Genomic DNA, 21,390 nt, shown 5'->3' with positions numbered 1-21,390 from the left:
ATAGATTTGACTATCCAGACCTTTGTCAGCAAAGTGATGCATCTGGATTTTAATACACTGTCAAGGTTTGTCATAGTTTTCTTTCCAAGGAGCAAGCATCTTTTAATTTCATGGCTGCAGTCACCATCCGCAATGATTTTGGAGCCCAAGAAGTAAAATCTGTCACTCCTTCCACTTTTTCTTCTATTTGCCATGAAATGATGGGACCAAATGCCATGATCCCCTGTTTTTTAAATAATGAGTTTCAACCCAGCTTTTTCACTCTCCTCTTCCACCTTCATTAAGAGGCTCTTTAGTTTATTTTCGCTTTCTGCCATTAGAGTGGTATCACCCACATATCTGACATTTGCCAGACAGCAAACCAGTGTCTCCAGAATCTGCTCCAGCTCTGCAGGAGCCCCTTCGACCAAAAGCCAGACACACCAGCAACAGAAAGAGCCCATGCGTGCGTCAGCCGCTGTCTGCTCTGCTAATTCCTGTCGATGGGGCCTCTCTAACCAGACAGACCAAAGGCACCCGGTGCTCCTGTTCTCGCCTCCATTCTCTCTCTGCACAGTCAGTGCTGAGCAGCCTTGGGGGAGCTGGCCTGGAGGCATCCAAGTAGCTGGCACCTTAAAATTAACCTGAAACAACTCCTAATGCTCAAAACCATTCACATTATTTATTGTTTTTTTGGTTTTTTTTTTTTGCCTATTGAGACCACACAATCACACGGTTGAGAGGACATTTAAAAGACAACGAAGATTCTAGAACCTGAAGTCCAACAGTGCTGGCCTCTGCTGGCACAGTGAGCCCCTGTGGCCGCCGTGACCACAGCTGTCCTTTAAGGTCCCTGTTCTGTCCCCTGTCGCTTCTACCCAAGCCCTACTACTTGGGACCCCACCAAATTGTGAGACTAGAAACCTTTTCTGTAGAGGCAGTCCAAATTAAAATGAACTTCACTTTGAGCAGGAAAGAAGTTTTTAAAAAACGAGTAGGGAGTCAGTTCATGACAGGACGGGAAAGGGCACCCTGACCCAGGCTGCAGTCACCAGCAGCCTTCAGCACGGACACGCCTGGCTGACGGGAAAAACCGAAGAGAACTGCCCGGTACTGACCTGGGCAGCCAACCAAGGAGGCCACCGCTCGCCCAGAGGGTCCGGGCTGGTTCACTGAGACCCTGCTTAGACCTAAGCGAACGTCCACGTGCTGGACTTTCAATAATGTGATGCGAACACTGTTAGGATTTTAAGACATTTCTGAATCCATCTTTAAGAAGGTTTCATCTGTCACAAAGGCTGGAGAAGCCTGGAGCCTGGAACATCCCTGGGGGTCACGTCAGCTTGCAGAGGGGTGTCTGGCACTTTCCACTGGGGGTGCCGGGCCCTCCCCAGGCACATGCCCCTTCTCTGTCCCCAGGGGGTGGTTAATAAAAGCCGGGACAGCTTTGAGCTCCAGGAAATTCATTCTGCTCCAATTCATTCTCTCTTTTCCAAAACACTTTTTTTTTTTGGCTGAGATGGGTCTTTTGTTTCCACGTGGGCTCTTTCCTCTAGTCGCAGACAGCCGGGGCTACTCTTCGATGCAGTTCGTGGGCTTCTCACTGCAGTGGCCTCTCTTGTCGTGAAACACAGGCTTTTAGGTGCACGAGCTTCAGTACTTGTACTTGCGGGTTAAGTTGCTCCACAGCATGTGGGATCTTCCCAGATCAGAGATCGAACCTGTGTCCTCTGCATTGCCAAGCAGATTCTTTACCACTGAGCCACCAGGGAAGCCTTCCAGAACACTTTTAATGAGATAAATTGTAAAGCAATGAAAGTGCTCTGACAACAATTGCAAAAAATGAAAAAAATTTAAAAATAGCCTTGTTTCTTGTCAGGATACTTAAAATCTCTTTTTCACAAAAAGGAGCTTCAGACATCTTACAGCACCGAGTTTGTTGCCGGTAAGGAATGTGACTTAACTTGCTGTCCACACTGAGATGCTTTTGAAAGCAGGCATTATTAGTAAGTATGCCAGGACAATGCAAACTAGGCTGTCCAGGCTGGGACCGCCTGGCCCACGGGTCTTCTTCCCTCACCTTTGACCCTCACTGGCATTTGGGGAGCACCTCCTCTTTAGCCAAGAACCATGGCAAACGCTCCACCTTTCCTCTCTCATGTTAGTGAGAACATGCCTCTCTCATGGCATTTGGAACACACTTAGCCCAGGCCTGCCCCCAGGTGGGCCCTCAATAAAAGCGGTGACCTCCCTGGCCCAGCTCCTGGGCCGTCCTGACCCTGCGCCTCAGAACCTTCACCCCGACGCCCTACCTGCCCTCAGGGGCTCTCAGCAAGCTTGCTGGTCCGGAGCGTGGCCTTCACACCCACCCTCTGGGCTACAGCTTCTCTGAGGAACTTGCTTCCCAGAGGTGGCCTCTCAACCCACAAGGGCGGCTTTCTGAGCCCCCATATTCAGCCCCTAGCACGGGGCTTACACTGAGGCCGTGTCTGGGATGAGGACACACCAGCACACGTCCCATCACCGGCCCCAACCCTGCTCACACTCCAACCATACTGTGGGCAGGTTACACGAGCCCAGGAGCTGGGGAAGCACAGAACCCTACAGACTCTTGGGGGACCAATGCCAGGGGCTCTGTGATGCTTTGCCTGCCCAGAGGCCCCCTGTGCTGGCCGGGTCCCCTTGGCCACGAGTGGGGATGGACCTGTCTGGGGCCAGGTGGCCAGACTTCTGAAAATCCTGGTGCTCTCAGCAAAGGGGGATACAGAAGACGAATTCAACCCCCTGAGCTGAACTTGGGGAAACTGGTGAAGGGGGCCGTGGTCACACTTCACCAAGGCTTATATCTGCCCCCTTTAGTCACAAACCACATGGCCAGGAAAACAAAAGCTGTGACTCCAGGAGCATGAGCAGCCACTCCTGGCTGTCGGCACAGATCCAGACGCTCCGTGCTCATCCCTTGTAATCACGGCTGCTCCCTGGTGGGAGGCGGTGGTGAACACGAGCTTCCTCCCCACCCCCGTCCACCTTCAGGTTGCCCTCGGTCACCTCCCCTGCCACCCTCTCCACACCCGCTCGCTCCTCGAACCGCTGCAGATCCAGATAAACAGGCACCACCGCAGAGCCCTCCTGAACACAAGACCGCACTTTGCTTCTGGGGGGAGGCACCTTCGAGGAACTGACCTCTCCTCTGGGCCATAAACAGACAATTTTTCCAAAGGATGGAGTCTAAGTGAAAGGTGGTCTCCAGCGCACAGCACCCTGCTCCCCACATGGCGTTTTGCAGGGAAAGATGCAAAGGTGCCCGTGCACATCCAGCAACCACTGGGCCCGCCCGACGCCAACAGCGCCCCTGCCTCCAGAGCCTGAGCGTGTGCAGGAGGCCTCCTTTCATGAGGACGCATCCTTATGCAGCTATGTGGACGACCTGGCGGCACAGGCCTATCCAGGACAAGCGACACAGCCCTGGAGGTTCCCTGCTGGGCAAGGTCTCCCACCTACAGCTTCCTGGGGGGCACCCGGGCAGGCAGGTGGCCCGGGCCAAGGGCTCACCTTCAGGCGCAGGGGTAGGTCCTCGGGACTCTTGCCCGCCACCTCGTCATCATCGTCGTCCTGCAGGAACAGGTCGGTGGGGATGATGCCCTTGGCGTACTTCTTGGTGATCTCCACAAAATCGTCCAGGGCTATGTAGCTCTTGGCTGAAGCACAGGAGAGGACACACGCGAGGTCGGTGAGACCGTGAGCACTGCCGCCCCGTGGAGATGGGCACATGGTGGGCAGCAGCTGTGCTGGGGTCAGGCTGGAGACGGGCGACCCCTCTCGGGCCCGGACAATGAGAGGAGAGAAAGGCAGGCCGGCTTGCCAAGGCCTCCTGGCCTTGGGGACCCACCGTCCCTCGCCAGAAGTGTCCCCCCACCCTTCAAGTCCTGGGGGGCTGCCTGAGCCAGGCTCCATGCGGACCCTTCTTCAGAACATTTTCCGCCCGTGCTGCTCGGACCCCCGTACTCCCTCGGCCCTGACCCCTGCAGCCCAGCCACCTACTAGCCCCTCCAGCCAATACGCATCCTCCAAGGCCCTACTATGTGCCAGGCACGTGCCCAAATCTTCATTACCCCCCACCCCCAAGTTCAGCCCGATATCCCCACCTCCCCACAGCCCATGCTGGCGGCAGCCCCCATTCCCAGCTGGGTGCTCCCAGGCCTTTGCCAATGAGGTTCGCTCACTCAGTCTGGAGCATCCACCTCCTTGCCCCTTGCGGGCTACCCACCTCCCCACCATTGCTGGCTCACATCATCCTTCTCCATCAGGGACAGTTACACTGCCCTCTCGTCCCTCCAGTGTGTATGTGCTCCCAGTGGGTGGGGTCCAAATCCCAGAGCCCAGAACACCAACACCCAACCAATAGCCCTGAAGGGACTGGAAGGAAGATCTGTCAGCCTCTGAGACCCTGGGGGCCGGGCCTGGACTGATGGGGAGTCGGGGGGCGCAGACATGAAGCCCGGGGTGGTGGGGGCGACAGCATGGCCAAAGGTGTCGCTAGCACAGGACGGGCGGCCGTACTCACATTCACTGCTGACCAAGCGTTCCAGCACCCGCCTCTGCTTCTGCAGGGACTTGGGGACGGGCCCGGGCTGCACCCCGCCATCTGCAGGGACAGAGCGGGGGAGAGTCAAGGCCAGCTGACTGCCCCATCCCCTGCAATGAGTGAATGAAAGTCGCTCAGTCATGTCTGACTCTTTGCGATCCCACAGACTACACAGTTCATGGAATTCTCCAGGCCAGAATACTGGAGTGGGTAGCCTTTTCCTTTCTCCAGGAGATCTTCCCAACTCAGGGATCGAACCCAGGTCTCCTGCATTGCAGGCAGATTCTTTACCAGCTGAGCTACCAGGGAAGACCATGAATACTGGAGTGGGTAGCCTATCCTTTCTCCAACGGATATTCCCGACCCAGGAATTGAACTGGGGTCTCCTGCATTGCAGGCAGATTCTTTACCAACTGAGCTATGAGGGAAGCCCCCATCCCCTGCAAGCCCCCAGAAACTTGCCAGTGTCCCCCATGCAGCCCTGGAGGGCTGTGCAAGGTCAACCCTTGGGACCACCACTGCTCAATCTCCATTACAAGGTGACGTGGGCCCCGCTGGGCACAGACCAAGCCCTGGACACACCACACTCTCTGATCAGCACAGCCGGCCCCCAGACACCTTTGCTGACATTGTCCCTTGGTGTGATCTTCCCCTGGAAGAAACCAAGCTCCCCAGGGCCACCGGGCAGGCCTTCCTGTGTCCCCAGCCCTGGTGCAAAAGTCGGTTCAGTGGGTGAACACAGAGCCAGGACTGAGGTATCCTGCCCTCTGTCGACACCTTCCCCCCACAATGCCCACACCCAGGCAGGCGTTCACTGGGCTCTCCCATGTCAGGCTCCAAGTGGTCTTTGCAGGGTCGGGTCAGGTAGGGGCTGGACCACAGGGTGAGACTACACAAGGGGAGGGGCACCGTGACTGAGAGGGGCCACGGGAGCCCAGAGTGGGTGAGGGGGCAGCAGGAACGGGGCGGGGCCATGGTCCCGCAGGGTCACTGGGGCTCCACGAGGGGCGGCCGGACCTGTCAGGTCAAGCACGCCTCTCGGGGGTCCTGCGACTGGAGCCCCAAGCCTCACGGCCGCCTCTGTCAGACCCCAGAGGATCAGAGATCAGACAAGAGTCCGGCCTGGAGAAGGTGCAGAGGTGCCCACCCACTCATCTCTGATGTGTCGGCAGGTGGCCCCAGCCCCACCCCCACCATCTCCCCCTCGGGGCAGGAGGGAGCTGGATGGAGCCCTGGCCAGGTGCTTATCAAGGTTACCAAGAGACAGAAGTCAGCCCAGACCCTGGAAATGGAGAGACCACACCCAGTCAGTAACGCCCACTCTCCTGGTCCATCTGTCCTTCCAGCTGCCCGTGCCCTTCTCGGAAAGCCGGGTTAGAAGGAGGTGGGGGCACTGAAGAGGCTGGCAAAGGAGCCAGCCCTGGAGAGGCTCTCAGGGATTCGGGGACCCAGGTCACTGCTGGCACCTCTCACCCTCCCCACTCCCTGTCCCCTTCAGGAGGAGGAGGACACCCTGGACATGCCAAGACCTGCAGCTCCGCCCGTGGGCAGCAGGTGAGAGAACCCTAGGGGTGGAGCGGGTCAGGTAGAACCAGAGCTGGGGGGGCCCTGATGGGCGCCAGGAACAGGACACCCAGGAAGGACACTCCGCAGCCTTACAGGACACCTGCGAGAAGCTCCCTGGAGCCCCCCATGCCAGCTCCCATAAAGGAGCCCCCAGGATCCCGGCACAGAAGCCCAGGAGGCCCCACGGACAGAGCGCGTACCGTGCTCGTTGACCTGCCCCACGTTCTCCAGCAGCTCCGCCACGGCCACCTGCTTTTTCTTCTTGGGGTTGAGCTTCCAGTACATGACGAGGGCCGCCTTGCGCACAGCCCGCTCCAGGTCGGTCTCAGAGGACAGCTGTCTTACCTCCTGCTCGTTCTCGGAGGTGATGCCTGAGAGAGGAAAGCGTCAGAGGCCTGGGGCCGCCCGCTTGCCCGCCTGGAAGCTGGCAGGGATGCCCCAGCCCCGGCCAGCCCCGCCTGAAGGGGCTTGGGAAGAGATTCCCATGAGTGGCTTTGCAGGCATCTTCATCACCAGGGCAGAAACGAAGGTCCAGCCAGACAAGTGTCTGGCCTGAGTCCCCAAGGGTGGGAGGCTCGGCCTGGCCTTTCAGCAGATGCTCGCTGAGTGGCCACGGAGGGCTGGTGCTGGGCAAGGCCTCCCCACCTTCCTGGCTCCTTCCCCTCCCAGGTTCTGCCTCACAAGGACCCTTCTGGTGGGGTGCTACTCTTCTCATCTTACAGATGGAGAAACTGAGGCACCCAGGGGTGGTGGCCTGGACTTGGCGCCAAGGCCACAGAGTCAGAGAGGCTGAGCTGGTCTCAAACCCCAGTCAGTCTCACTGCAGTGAGCGGCCAGGCTGCAAGACGGGGGGCACCCCTACACTCACAGCATCAGCCCTTCCTGAGGGCAGCCGGGAGCAGTGTCCCCACGTAGGTGGCCCTTTCCCAGGGGGCAAGGCTCGCCCACAGAAAGATGGGGAGCAGGTTTCATGGGCCGTTTAGCGGCCGCCTCTCCCCCTGCACACGGACTACCAGGAACATCAGCCCGGCTACCCCCACCCCAGGGGACAGTGAGAATGTGGGTGGCGGACTGATATTATTTTCTCCTTTGGAGCATCTCCCTAACCTTCCACCGGAGCCCACGTTCCTTTTATGATCAGGACGCGTTCAGTGAGAAGGTGGAGGGTGTGGGCTCCGTGAGACCTGGCCCCCTCCCTTACACGCCAGCCAGTCCTCAGGCCTGCCCTGGCCACCCCCCTCAGGGCCTCTGGGAAGACCACTGGCTCCAACTGTGAACTCTGGGGGCCACACTGACTCGACTGGCCAGGGCAAGACCATCCCACCTGCCCTGGAGCAAGGGAGGCTGGCTTGGTAAGAAATTCTGGCCAGCAGAACATGACAGTTCTAAATCATTAAAGATATCAGCCTAATGTCCAGAGAAAGGAGACTCTATACAATACTAAATAATGTTAATAAATATCATTTCTATATATATCTTATATATATATATACATACATAATAAATATATATACATAAAAATACTGTATACAAATTTTGTTTTATATATATCTATATGATAACCCTAACGTTTAAAAAAAAATTCCAATATAAAACCAGAAGGAAAAACAGTAAACTACGGAGCACTTCTCTCTGGGTTTATAGATAATTTTTAGAGATAATTTCTATCTTTATGTTTTCTATATAGTTCAAGTTTTCTATAACAACCATAAACACTTCTGCAATCTGAGCGGGAAAAAGGAGGTCCCCTTTAAGACACACACACTTTCATCTTTCTTCTGAGGTTTGAAGCTTCAGGAAGCACTTTACCCTGACACCAGGAATGAACCATTTCCCTTGGGCAGGATAACATAGTAAGTGTCCCCAAGTGGCTAGGCTACACATCACTGCCCCCCAACACCCACGCCCGTCCTGGCTCCGAGTGCTAGCCTGGGTGGGCCCTTCTCTGGCCCCCAGTCCGTAGCTGCTCCGCTCAGACCGGATGGAAAGTCAGTTCAGAAAGTGCTACTCATACCTCAGGCCTGTCATGCCCTCCAACTTGGCTCCATGGTCTACTCCTCAATTTGGATGAGAACCCAGATGGTATATCTCATTGTAGACCCCACCACAAGTTAAAGAGGATGAAAATGGCTTTGTTCCCTAAATATCCCATGTTATACTCCCAAACCATCTATGAGGCAGAGCCATGAGTACAGCAGAAACCACACTCATTTTTCCCAACAGCGTTGCCAGCACCAGGTTTCCCTGTTGTTATTTCGGTTGGTTAATTTAGCAGAGTAGTACAGCATCCCTCGTGGGTCCCTCCGAGCCGCCTCACCTACCTCTCCTGTCCGCCAGGCATCGGCGGAGAAGCTTGACGGCCTCGCGCCGGCCCTGCTTGGCGGCGAGGGTCAGCCAGTCCACGGCGGTGCAGTTGTTGAGCTCTTCGTCCCCGTCGCCGGCCAGCTGCAGGTAGTGCTTCCCCACCTGCAAGAGGGATCTGGTCACACCACACACCGCGGCAGCCTCCCCGTGCAGCGCCCGGGCCCCCAGTCCACATCCTGCCTTGCCCCGCCCCCAAACCAGGCAACCTTGGGCTCCCTCACCCTGTCCACCCAGTGCTCCCAAGCCAGAGCGGGGTGTGGGGACCCCACCCTTCCACTGATGAAATGAGAGAGAGGGTGGGGTCATGTGGACAGGCAGGAGGCAGGGCTGGCATCAGAGGAGGTGATGCCCAAGTTCAGGTGTGAGCTGGACAGAGGTGAGCACGTACATGCTCCCCGAAGAGTGGTGGGAAGAAAAGCAACACGCCACAAACATGGAAACCCCACACATGGGGGCCCACGCATGGCAGGTACAGGCAGGCTGTACCCAAGCCCAGATAGCAGGCTCAGCACTAGCTTGTCCTGGGCGCAGCCCGAGCTCCCCGCGGACACTGGTCCTTACCTCCGTCTGTGCCTTGGGGTCCCCAGCCTTGGCCTTCTCCAGGACTTCCTCAAAGGGCGTGTCCACATCTCCCTTTGCAGGTCCTTTAACACAGGAAAGCAAGCAGACGGACTGTCACCACGCTGGTCCTTATCGCTTGTTGGAGGACGAGAGGGGCTGGCAGAAACGGGCTTCAGCCCCGAGTCAGGAGCATGAGAGCAGGTGTGGAGAGGGCCCGCCAGGATGCTCCTTCCGTTGCTGCACAGCCAGGGAACAGGGACTGCAAAGCTGCTGAGGGGTTCCAGGAAGGAACCCCTGTTCCAGGCACAAGGACAGAGCGGGGCACAGACCAATAACCACTTTCGCCCCTGGGGTTCACTGCAGCCAGAGCAGCTGATCTCAGGCTTGAACAGGGCTCTAGAAAGATGCAAGAGATGGAATGAAAGCCCCTGAGGTTCTTTATTTAATGATTTAAAGAACCTGCACCCCAATGCCAAGCATCCCAATAAACAAACCAAATCTATGTTTTCCAAGACAGTCATCTACACACGATTGACTTTGGGAGGTCATAATCACAGTACATACATTTTGAAATATACACATATATATTTGCACAACCAACTTTGCATGTGGCTCTGCAGTGAAATGTACCACTTCAGTGGCTCAGAAATCCCACCGCGGGGACACTCAGGGCCTCTGGGCCTCTCCTCTCCATCGGACCTTTAGATTATGCCCAGACTCCCTAATTTTCTAAAACAATGCCACAAACCAGTCTGTGCGTGTATTTTTATTTGGGGGGCATTTTCCTGGCGTGGGTTCTTCAGGCGAATTACTTGATCCAAGGGTCCAAATATCACATACCTCGTGCAATATTTACTTCATAAAACGTTATCTTAAGTTATAAAAGCATCATGTAACTTCACTGATTTCACTATAACCTCTCCTGCAGTGTGTAGCATAACAAAAAGTTGTGTTTTTTTTTAATCACTTTTCACCAGTCCCTTTTTCCGGTTTAAGCAACCAATACAGGGGGCCTCTGCCCGACACCACACCTGGCCTCCACCCATGGTCACCTCCCATCTTAGCAGGTGCTTATCTGGGGTTAACAGACTCTTGATCTCTAATTCAGGGAAATAAGAGCAGTCCCTAGGAACAGTGCTGGATGTCTAGCTATCCCAACCCATCTCTCCAGACCTTTCCCAGGACCAGCTCCATCCACCAGGCTCAGAGTTAGCCCCTGTGTGCAGGGTGCCCGGTCGGGAGGCAGCAGGGCAGGGGCCTACAGTGACACAGCTCTGAAGTTCAAAGGCAGAGTGGCCACGTCCAGTTTGGGGCACACAGGAGTGGGAGCAGGTGGCTGGGGATGGCTCAAAGGGGAAGCAGGTGGCTGGGGATGGCTCAAAGGGGAAGATTCTTCCTGAGACTCACAGGCCCCTGTGCTGCACCCCTCTTGGTGGATGGCTTGCAAACATGATGATACCCGTCCCGCTGTGGAGTTCCCCCTGCTGAGCTTCTTCACCGAGGTCCTGGGACCTCACTTGGCCTGGGCCCAGGACATCCACCCCAGCCCTGGCCCCGGACCTCAGTGCTTCTTAAGTCATCAAGGTCAGCTTTCCCTTCTGGCTGCTGTCACGCTCTCTGCCGGCCCTGGAATGCACTCTCCGGCCAAGGGCTCAGGCTAAGAGAACAAAGAGAAGGGCAGGGAAGGAGGGTGTGTGGGGTTAGAGAAATCCGACCCGAGTGTGAATCTTTAGCACTCTGAGCCTCAGGAGTGAAAGAACATTGCTACCCTATCGGTAAACTGGAGAAGGGAGTGGCAAACCACTTTAGCATTCTTGCCTGGAAAATTCCATGGACAGAGGAGCCCGGCGGACTACAGTCCATGGGGTCACAGTCAGATACAACTGAGTGATGGAGCATCTATCAGTAAACAAAGGATGTGGCAGACCCTCCTACCATGCACTCTGGGGAGACACAGGATGAGAAAGCACAGGATACTGACCTCAGAGAGCTGAGGGGCAGATCAAAGGAATGATTTCCGTGAGCCCAGACTCTTGCATCTACCCCATACACAGAAAAGCACTAAATTCCCTGACTCAAGATATCTGGTTTTCTTTAACAGTAATCTACTGATGTTCCGACTACCTGGTCTTTGTTGCAAAAACCCCTGTGTATCCTGGCTCCTCCCGTCTCTTGGGAGCAGTATTTCAGAGCAATCTGAGATCTGAGAGGCTGTGTTCCAGGGTTAAGTCTTCAATTTTGTCCACCAAATAAAATGTAATTCTCAACTTTTAGGTTGTGCCTTTTTTTTTTTTTCTTCAGTTGACAGCATCAAAGTGCTGTGTGACTGTGCGAGACTCATGTCCAATCCCATCGTCAATATCCAGCCAGTAGGACTGTTAATGAAGAATGGGACACTTGAGATTAGATGCCTGGTCCAGAGTTGGGTGTTCTCAAGGTGCGTCTGCTTCCCCTCTCCATGCCCTACCTCTCTCTGCTGACCCCAGGGCCTCCCTGGCTCACTGAGGCCACGTGTCCTAGTTCAACACCAGGTACCTCCTGCGAGTTCACAGCTCTTTTCCTGACCAACTGAATTTGCAAGTCCAAGGTCATGGAAGATTCAAGTGTAGATCTATTGGCTAAAAAGATTATTCTGTCCATGATTCATTTTCCACAGAAGTTATTCATGGCCTAACATTTTGTCATGAAATGAAAGGAGGGCCCTGGAAATTGTCCCCTCCCCCGGCACAGCCCATCTCCGTGTTCTTGCATCTCTCACGGTCCCACAGGCCTTTAATGGAGATGATCTGTGTCCAGCAGGTCTGGCCCATCTCCATGCCCTGGGCAGGACACAAATCAGCAAATGCTGAACAGACAGGGGGATGAATGGATGGGGGACCGACAAGGAAGGGTCTCCAGCTCTGTCTCCCCAAATACTCGCATGGCGCCTGGAACACGTGTGGCCCAGAGATTGAACTGCCAAGCTCACCTTCCTGATCTGAACAGGTTCTAAGTAGAAATGGACAAGGATGAGTACTGAGCAAGTCAAATGCTCCCATTCTTCAGGACCACCCCGGGTCCCTGGGCTGGGGAGCCTCAGGCATCTCCTCCCAGCAGCCCTGAGGGCTCTGCCAGCCCCTTGATCCCTACCAAGTTCTCCTGGAGCCGGCTGGGAGCAAGAGAGAGAAACTGGCTTCCAGTTTCACCCGGCCGCTGCAATCTAGATTGGCTGGAGCGCATTGTTTAAACTGCTGAATGCACGCCAAAGGCTCTGAGAAGAAGAGCACAATCTGAAACACGCAGTGAGCAACTTTGTTGCTCCCGTCTCTCGGGGCTGCTGCCCTTCTACATCACTGGCCCTGGGGCAAAGCCTTGGCCTCCCAGAGTCCCTGGTCCTCTCCTGATGCCCGCCGCGTGGGCTGAGCTGAGGGAAAGGTGACAAGAACCCAAGGGCATCCCGTGTGTCCTTCTCATCACTGTGGGTAGCTGGGTCACCCTGCGCCAGGGGTGCCCCATCAGCCTTCGAGATGCTAACCCTGGTTCTCATGAATACACAGGAAGGACAAGCCTTGTGACCCCGCCTCTTCCAGGGGCCTGGCTGAGCTCTAAGGCGGGGGTCCCAGCCAGGAGGTCCCAGCTTCCTACAGGCCCGAGCGGGGGTCATGGACCTTGCCCCTCATCACTCACCCAGCAGACATTTACCGAGCACCCGCCTGGACCGGTCTGGATGCCGGGAGCCAAGGGCACTGAGCAGAAAGAGGTAGGAACCCCAGCTCTCTCTACCCACCCAGGGTGCCAGCGATGACAGCCACAGTCCACAAGTGGAATCTATGGAGGTGCCAGGAGTCATCAATCCTGATGGGAGAGGCTTTTTGGAGGAGGTGACGCCCAAGACTTGAAATGCAAAGAGGAGGGGAAAGGTGAGGGATGAAGGGCATATTGTCGAGTGTCCTGAGATCTGAGGAAGCCACGAGACCTGAGAGAGCCTCACTGCCCCAGCCATCTGTCCTCACAACAGGTCATCCTAGAGTGAGGGGGTCACAGGGATGCTACAGCAACCAGACAGATCAGGGCTTCCATCAGAGTCAGGATAAATAATCCGGGTACAGAGCTCCTGAGATCGTCGAGCCAGCACCTCCACTGGACAAGGAGAAACTGAGTGTTTATGGCTGTGACTTGTCCCCAGGGCAGCAGGGACTCAGCGCTTTGCATCCACCCCCTCACCCCATCATATCCCGGCCTTCCTCTCACCTCCCGGCCTTCCTCGGGGCCCATTCCCTCTGTCCAGCTCTGAATCCCACTGTGAAACTGCCTGCCCACCCCCCAGGCCCACCTGATGACTCCAGCCAGAGGCCTGGAATCAGTCTAGCTCTCCTGAAGCCCAGTCCACCCACCGCCCTGCATCACCGCTGGCCTCAGCTCCCACGGTTGTCCAAGGTCATCTCCATGTAACAGAAATCACGCTGCTCATCTCATTTAAAGGCTTTAATGCTCCCCAGAACACCCATTCTCCATACCCTGACCCTCGAGGCCCTACCTGAGACTGTCTGACCTCTTGACCCCACGTCCAACCGCTGCCCAGAGCCATCACCCGTGGAGCCCCTCATGCCCTGTGTGTCTTGCACTGTTTGGGCCTCCCCTCACTGACCCGGGGTCTCCCTCCTAGAGGTGGGCCCTGCCTGCCCTGCCCACCATCTCCTGCACCCACTGGGCAGGCCCTCAGATAACACCAGGGTGAATGCCTCCTGGCAAACGGAACCCACCAGGGGTTCCAGACACCATTCCTGTCTGCAGCCCTGTGGCCACCTAAGCGAGTGCCAGCCCCACACTCAGAACTGGAGGCCTTGTGGACTTGGCACTCCTGAGGGCCTGTGAACCCTGCGAGGTTAGCAGACAGGGCGCCTCGTCCTCCATGGCCCCTGCCTGGTGCCCCCCACAGAGGACAGAGTTACTTGGTTCTTCTGTCTCCCCCTTCCCTTGAGCCTTCACCCCCCCCGAGTCTGAAGACCAGCCTGGGCCATCCCTGCTGTGCTGGTACACAGGGTGCTGCTCTGAGCCGCAATGCAGGAGGCAGGCCCAGGGCCCTGGGGCACTCCAGAGCTCCATCTGTGGTCACCGCTGCCACCAGAGGCCATCACGGTGGCTGAGCACAGACTCGCAGACTGTGTTCCATCTCAACTTGACCTCTCACCAGCTGGTGGCCTGGGGTCCTCTACTTAACCCCTGATGCATGCTCCTTGGAAGAAAAGCTATGACCAACCTAGACAGCATATTAAAAAGCAGAGACATTACTTTGTCAACAAAAGTCCATCTAGTCAAGGCTATATTTTTTCAAGTAGTCATGTATGAATGTGAGAGTTGGACTATAAAGAAAACTAAGCACTGAAGAATTGATGCTTTTGAACTGTGGTGTTGGGAGAAGACTCCTGAGAGTCTCTTGGACTGCAAGGAGATCCAACCAGTCCATCCTAAAGGGAATCAGTCCCAAATATTCATCGGAAGGACTGATGATGAATCTGAAACTCCAATACTTCGGCCATCTGATGCGAAGAACTGACTCATTTGAAAAGACCCTGATGCTGGGAAAGATTGAAGGCCAGAGGAGAAGGGGACGACAGAGGATGAGATGGTTGGATGGCATCACTGACTCAATGGACATGAGTAGACTCCAGGAGTTGGTGATGGACAGGGAGGCCTGGCGTGCTGCAGCCTGTGGGGTCACAAAGAGTCGGACACAACTGAGCGACTGAACTGAACTGAACTGGACGTGGCTGGAGAAGTGAGTTAACATAGACAAGGACCACAAGTGAGGCCTAGCCTGGAAGGTGCTATGCCATCTTCCTCTTGGAAGTACTTACTGGTACTTGACTGATGCTCAGCAGAACTTTGCTAGATGGACAGGGGAGTTAATGAAAACTAACCCCAATCCCTCCCTGGGTGGATGATCTCTGAGCTGTGCAGGGCTGGCAGGGCGGGGTCTGCTGTGTTCCATTCAGCAATGGTGACAGCACAAAGGAAAGGGACGCAGCACAGCCCAGATATGTGGGGTTGGGAGCCCGAGGCCGCCAACCTGCCCAGAACTTGCTCAGTACTCTCCGCCCCTCCCCTCGGGGACAGAAGCCAATGGAGACCACATCTGTTTCCCGACTCTCCTTATCTGAAACTGGCAGTCTTGACTCGGTCTGTCCCCGGAGGCTGTTTCGCTTCACCCAGGTTGAAACCAAGCATGTTTCCAGCCCTGGTCTCCGCGCCCTGCGGCTGCGGGGTGGTGTTTGTGGCTGGACCAAGATTCCGGATCAGGCCTGGGTCTGCCCAAAGGCCTTGGAGACAAAGCAGAGATCTCTGAAGGAGATGTGGAGCTCAGAAGGGCCCAATGGGTATGTTTCTGGGGTAAGGTAGGCATTAGTCCAGCACAATTACACAGGGGAGCACAGGCTTGGTTCACCCTCCAGAGTCCGGAGATCCCTGCAGCTCTGCTGGGGGCAGGGGGCCTTATGGGACAGGAGACTGGGGGAGATCCCTGTAGCTCTGCTGGGGGCAGGGGGCCTTATGGGACAGGAGACTGGGGGAGATCCCTGCACCCATCATCACTCAGTGCTGGTCACTCTGGCAAGTCAGGGGCTTGGTTTCCTGGTCTCTAAATGGAGACAGGGACAGAGCCTTTCTCTCGGGCTGCCGTAAGGGGTCACGTAAAGCCTCTGGGTCCACAGGGCACCTGGCAGGGGCCTCTGCACAGAGTAGGGGTGGTGCTGAGCTGGGGGTGGTCACCTCAGGCAGCCAGCTTCTCAAGGGGAAAACAAAACAACAAGGCTGGGTGAGCAGGAGAAGGGTGGGGTGGGGGCTGAGACCCCGTTAACTCATACGGAGCACCTGGGGGAGAGGACCCTGTGACCACAAAAGTCACGGCATCTTGCCTTGTGGTGGTGCAAGACGCGAGAAAGCACATGCACACGTGCACACACACACGTGCACACACACACACACACGCACAGTCTGCAGCACAAGCCTCCCAGGAGGAGAAAAGAGCCTGACACTCACACGAAGTCGCTGCATGCGGACACACGGGGCCCGAAGCCTAGGTTAAGGCCGGTCACCCAAGAGGGACTGGGTGGGGCCCTAAAACTGGACGGATGCCTCAACGCACATGGCGACCCCCCAGGAGGGTCCTGAAGAGGAAGGGGAGGAGGGGAGGAGGCTTGATGACACCCACGCAGCACATCGGGTTCTGTAGCTCAGGGCACGGACCCCTTCCCCCACAGCACCACACAGGTACCTAAGGGACCAGGGGCCTTGACTCAGCACCACATCCCACGTGCCGGGCTGATGAGCACGAGGTCCCAGCACGCAGGCTCCACGTGGCTGCTCTGACTTCACAGAAACAGTCTCAAAGAGGCGTCCCGACTCCCTGGAGAGGGCACACAGCTCAAGGTCAATAGCCCAGCCAAGCATCCCACCCCGGCTGTCTCGGCCCTTTCTGTACCACCTCGTGCTCCGGATGCTCCATACATAAACAGCTCGTATGGAGAGACGCATGCTCTGGCGTCCCGGCCGGGGTGGGCAGGAAATCAGCACTGGCGCCAAACCAGACAGTGGTTTTCAAACTGCAGACGTCGACCCAGAAGGTCACAGAACCAACTGACCTGCCCAAAGCAGCATTTGTTTGCACATAAAAGCAAGAGCGTGGAGACTTACCAGACAGCCAGGCACACTGTAAAGGCAAGTATTGTTTTGGAAATTTCCATCCCCACTGCGTGTGCGTGTGCGTGTGTGTGTGCATGCAGGCACGTGGGCGTGGGCCAGGTTATGACTACGGTACATGTATTTCTTACTGTGGGCAGAGGTCAGAAAGCCCAACAGGCGGTGAGCCACGAAGAGAAGCCGCGGGGCTTTCACCACCCCTGGAGCTCGTGTCCCCAGTGGGCTCTGTTTTGATCGCTGTACCTACAGTGAAAGCCAAGGCCCCTATTTCACAGGGTTGGTCACTGTGAGTATAAGACAGACATACTGAGAAGCACCGCGTGAGTTATTAGAAAAAGCAACATTGATGCCAGCTATGTTCTCCCCAAACATCACAGCCGGAGACCCAGGGATCCTTGCTTTTATGAAACTCACAGCAAGGCTTGAGGCTTTTTTCACCTACAACAGCCCCCGAAGCGCAAAGGAGCCTTTCATGGCAGCTCCTGTTACAGCCCGCTGCCCGGTCCTGCTCACTCCTGCTGTAGCTCAATCACAAGCCTGACACACAAGCATAACCACTCCGATCCTTCCATCCTTCCTTCCACCCCATCACCTGGGAGGTCCAGGGCTCTCTCCAGGCCAAGCCCACCCAAGGGAAGGTCAGTTCTTCCCTCTGGCCCTTGCCCGTGCTGTGCTCTCTCCCCCCACAGGCTCCAACTTGCTCAGGCATCCTCTCTTCCCAAGGCAGGCCTCCAGCTCCCTCCCTAGCCCAGTACCAGGGCCACCTCTGTGCTCCCCAGGTCCCGTGTTTCCAGGAGATTGTGGACTCTTCAGAGGCAGGGCTCACCTATGCCACCGATGGCCACTCAGGGCTGGCACCAGGCCGTGCTCAGTGAGCAGCAGGTGGACTGACCAAACCCTGGTGACCCTCCCCCAATGTCAATGGCACAACAACCAGTGGTCCCAGCCCACCCGGGGCCTCACACTATCTCATCTCGGCCCCTGAGAAGTGCTTCCTGGGACAGACTGGAAACCTGAGGGGGGCGCCCAAGAGTGGACTGGGGTTTGGGGCCATCCTTGGCCGCCGGGCCTGGGCATGGAGGATGGTGGTCCAGAGGGCAGTGGGGACCTGGGCCAGGGGCCCAGGTGAATTCCAGGGTGTCAGCTGGCCTCCAAGGGGAGTGGCCACGGGGGGCCCCCAGACCAGGCACAGCAACCTGACCAAATGGCCACTTGAGGAGTGGCCATGGTGGACAAGGGATGATGACGTGGGCCGCCCCGAGTGCTGGGGGGGACCAGAGGGGAGCCTGCCTCCCGCCACCTCCCACCACACAGCGCCTGGTGCAGACCACCTGCCAAGTCCCTGAGCAGGTGGGAGCTAGTGCATTCGATGATAAATAATGGAAGGAAACATGACATCTGCTGCAGCCCAAGTCTATGAACTTGGGAGCAGATCCTGCTGGGAGGTGGGAGTCGACAGGCCTGGGTGGAGTGGTTGGGCCCGACTTCAGGGGACAGCCGCCCGTGGAAGGAACCTTGCAGGGGCATGTGGCCCACATGCCAAGACCTGGGTGTCCACGCTGCCCACAGAACACCCCCCGGGGAGGACAGTCCGGCATCCCGGGCCCGCCCCTTACCTGTTCCATCCATCCTCTCTCGGCTCCTGGCCCGCGAGGCCTGGGGCATGGCCGGGGCAGCTGGGTCTCTCACATCTGATCCAGGTCCAACTTGGGGTCCAGGAGCGGGGGGCGCCCCGCTGAACTCCTGCTCCACCGAGGTGGTGGCGTTGAGCCGTGAGCGGGCCTGGGGCTGCGGTGGCGGCGGAAGCTGGGGGCCAGAGGAGCTCGGAGGAGAGGCGCTGGAAGCCATCCTGATGCGAGAAAAACCAGGGGGTCAAATACACGAGGCCAGCCAGGCCCAGGCTGCCCTGGCCCCTAGCTTTTGGTTGAGAGACGGGACGGCAAAGGGAAATGGAAGGGCGCTGCCCAGCATTCCACGTGATCTCACTCAATCTCACGATAGCCCCCGCAAAGACACTCCCATTTTACAGATGAGGAAGTTGAGGGAGGAAACTTGCTCAAGGCCCGCTGGCCTGGCAGGTCCCACAGCAGCCATGAGCTGGACCCTCAGTCTCCAGGACTTGAGTCCCGGGCCTCGGGTGTGCTCATCTGAGAAATGGAGATGCGGCAGGTCGGGAGGATTCAGTGAGATGGTCCACATGGAGCCCTGGGGACAGCATCTGGCTGCACTGGAATGAAGCTGGTCTCCCAGTCTGTCCACCCAAAATCTGTGCAGGGGACCTTATTTGGAAGACAGGGTACTTTGCAGATGTAATCAAGAATCTTGACAAGAGAGCATCCTGGCTTAGGGTGGGCCCTAATCAAGGACTGGGGTCCTTATAAGAGGGTAACACACAGACAGAGAAGAGGATGCCACGTAGAGGAGGGGCAGAGATGGGAGACGTGGCTGCAGGCCCAGAGACACCAACAACACCCGAAGTCAGGAAAGACAAGGCAGGACTCTCCCGCAGAGCCCCCCGGGACAACCAACCCCGCCAACATCCTGATCGTGGACCTGTGCCTCCAGAGCTGTGAGACAAAGTTTCTGCTGTTTAAAGCCACCAAGTTTCTGTCAATTTCTCCTTAGAGCCCTAGGAAACGAATACACTGGCACAAAGTGGAAGTTTAAAATAAACTTGAGAGGGGCTTCCCTGGTGGTCCAGTGGCTAAAACTCTTGAGCTCCCAATGCAGGGGTCCAGGTTCGATCCCTGGTCAGGGAATTCGATCCTACATTCCGCAACGAAATTATCCTGCATGCCTCAGTGAAGACCTGGTACAGCTAAATAAATGAATAATAAAATATTAAAAAAAAATAAACATGAGAAGCAGAGGGAGGGAGGGAAAGGGGGAGAGGAAGAGGGGTGGAAGACAGGTGTGGGGGGAACACAGCCCCTGGAGCAGGATGTGGTCAGGCCTGGCCAACTCCAAAGCCCCCACACCAGGCTTGAACCCCAGGACACAACTCGGCGAGCCTGACGGCACCGGATATGAGCCCACGCTAGACGTGGGTGATGGAAACCGGGGGGCTGGTGTGTCGGAACCGATGACTGGAACAGACTGACAAGCAAAGAGATCCGATGACCAACAGGGGCAAAGGGCTCAATTAGTCAATACTGTTGTTTAGCAACAAGGTGAAAATCACCACTGACACAACTGAGGGAGACCACGAGCCCCAGACTGCGGGGCCGAGAGCTCCAGGCCTTCCCCAGCCCCGGGACCCCAGGCCGGGGCCCTGGGGAGCGGGGACGGGCTTCCGTGGACACAGACACTGAAGCAGATAGGACCGCATGCACCGAGCGGGCTGTCCCCAAGGATCCCACGGCCCCCACCCCAGGCTCAAGGCCACGTCCACCCTCTTCATTGAGATGAGGAAATGAGAGCAGAGCAGGGCAAGGCCAGGGGTGAGGAATCCGGCTCCCAAACTAACCCACCACAGCCACTGTGCTGCCAGTTCTGGGGTCCTGAGCGGGTCACATTCCTCTCTGCCCCTCAGTTTCCTCGACTGTAAATGGGGGTACTGTGAGGACTACATGAGATCAGAGACCAAAAGGGCCAGGCTCCCAGGTATCCAAAGTGTCCAGCTCCGGCTCCCCCAAGCCTGCAGGAGTGGGTACCTGAAGCGTGCCTGGAGACCGCCGTCACCAGAAGAGTCAGAGGAGGCTCCAGAGATCAGACCTGCATTCGCCAAAGGACCCTGGAGATTTCAATCTGGGCACGACTCCCTTGGAGGGACCGAGCCCTTATTTTAAAACATCCCCTTGGCTGTGAACCAAAAGCTTGTCAAGCCACACAGATCTCTGCTTGGAAACCAACGCAGTGCTCAATGCTGTTCCCAAACGCCAGGCTTCCGGGAACCAAACTAAGAGGCAACTTTTGTGAAATCCATCGTCTGGGTAGACAGGCAGGCAGGCCCCGTGGGCGGGCGGCCAGCTGGGGTGGGGGGGGCACGGGGAAAGTCAGCCGCGGATTCGGCAGACAGAACCCAGCTGTGCAGGTCCCCGGCTGATCCGAGACAAACCACAGGAGTCACGTCTGACCTCACCATCTCCTGTGGCTCCCACTGCCCAGGAATCAAGTGCTACCTTCCTGGAGTGGCAGAGGGCAGCTGGCCTTCGGAGAGCTGACTTATACCAGGGATCCTCTGTCACTACTAACAACGCAACAAGCATGTCTGGAACGTGCCCTTCTCAGCAATTTCCACCGATTTCTCCTAGGGGTGCGGGTGGGGGTGGCTGGCCCGGGAGGAGCGTCCTGGTGTTACCCGGCTGTGGTGGATGGTGAGATAACCTGTCCTTCCATGCTCACCCGCTTTCACAGACAGCAACCTCGGCTCCAGAAAGGTGAGATCCCTACCCAAGGCCTCGTAGCTCAGAGTCTTGGAGCTAGAATTCAAAACCACAGAGCCTCTCATTCAGAAAGACCTTGTTTCTGAAAAAGAGGCCTCTCAAAATCTGTCCACCTGCCTCTGCTATCCAATCCCCACCATGCTTTCTCTTCCTCTGTCACTCACTCCCAAACCTGCAGTTCTGTGACCCCCACGCCTTAGCTCTCAAAGTGCCCCCAAGACCTGGAAGTAACCTCTCCGCCGGGACCAATCCAACACGTCGTTCAAGTCAAGG

The 21,390-nt window shown here is 56.6% G+C and overlaps 1 protein-coding gene across 1 annotated transcript in view; it reads right to left on the bottom strand.

Moving 5' to 3' along the window:
- WFS1 (wolframin ER transmembrane glycoprotein) overlaps positions 1 to 21,390 on the bottom strand; it is a 31,856-nt gene that overhangs the window by 5,182 nt on the left and 5,284 nt on the right. Inside the window, exons 2-7 of the mRNA XM_086407515.1 lie at positions 18,349 to 18,581; positions 9,056 to 9,138; positions 8,452 to 8,596; positions 6,331 to 6,501; positions 4,544 to 4,624; positions 3,532 to 3,677 (exon numbers count right to left, since the gene is read on the bottom strand). Coding sequence (XP_086263641.1) covers positions 3,532 to 3,677; positions 4,544 to 4,624; positions 6,331 to 6,501; positions 8,452 to 8,596; positions 9,056 to 9,138; positions 18,349 to 18,580 — 858 coding nt within the window. The 5' untranslated portion in view covers position 18,581. The remainder of the gene's footprint in view (positions 1 to 3,531; positions 3,678 to 4,543; positions 4,625 to 6,330; positions 6,502 to 8,451; positions 8,597 to 9,055; positions 9,139 to 18,348; positions 18,582 to 21,390) is intronic.

Source organism: Bos grunniens, chromosome 6 (genome assembly GCF_055505025.1).
Source record: "Bos grunniens cultivar Pamir isolate PY7600 chromosome 6, Bosgru_T2T1.0, whole genome shotgun sequence".
Classification (NCBI taxonomy): Eukaryota; Metazoa; Chordata; class Mammalia; order Artiodactyla; family Bovidae; genus Bos; species Bos grunniens.
The sequence above is the reverse complement of the archived record's forward strand: the minus strand, read 5'-3'. Positions and strand labels throughout refer to the sequence as shown.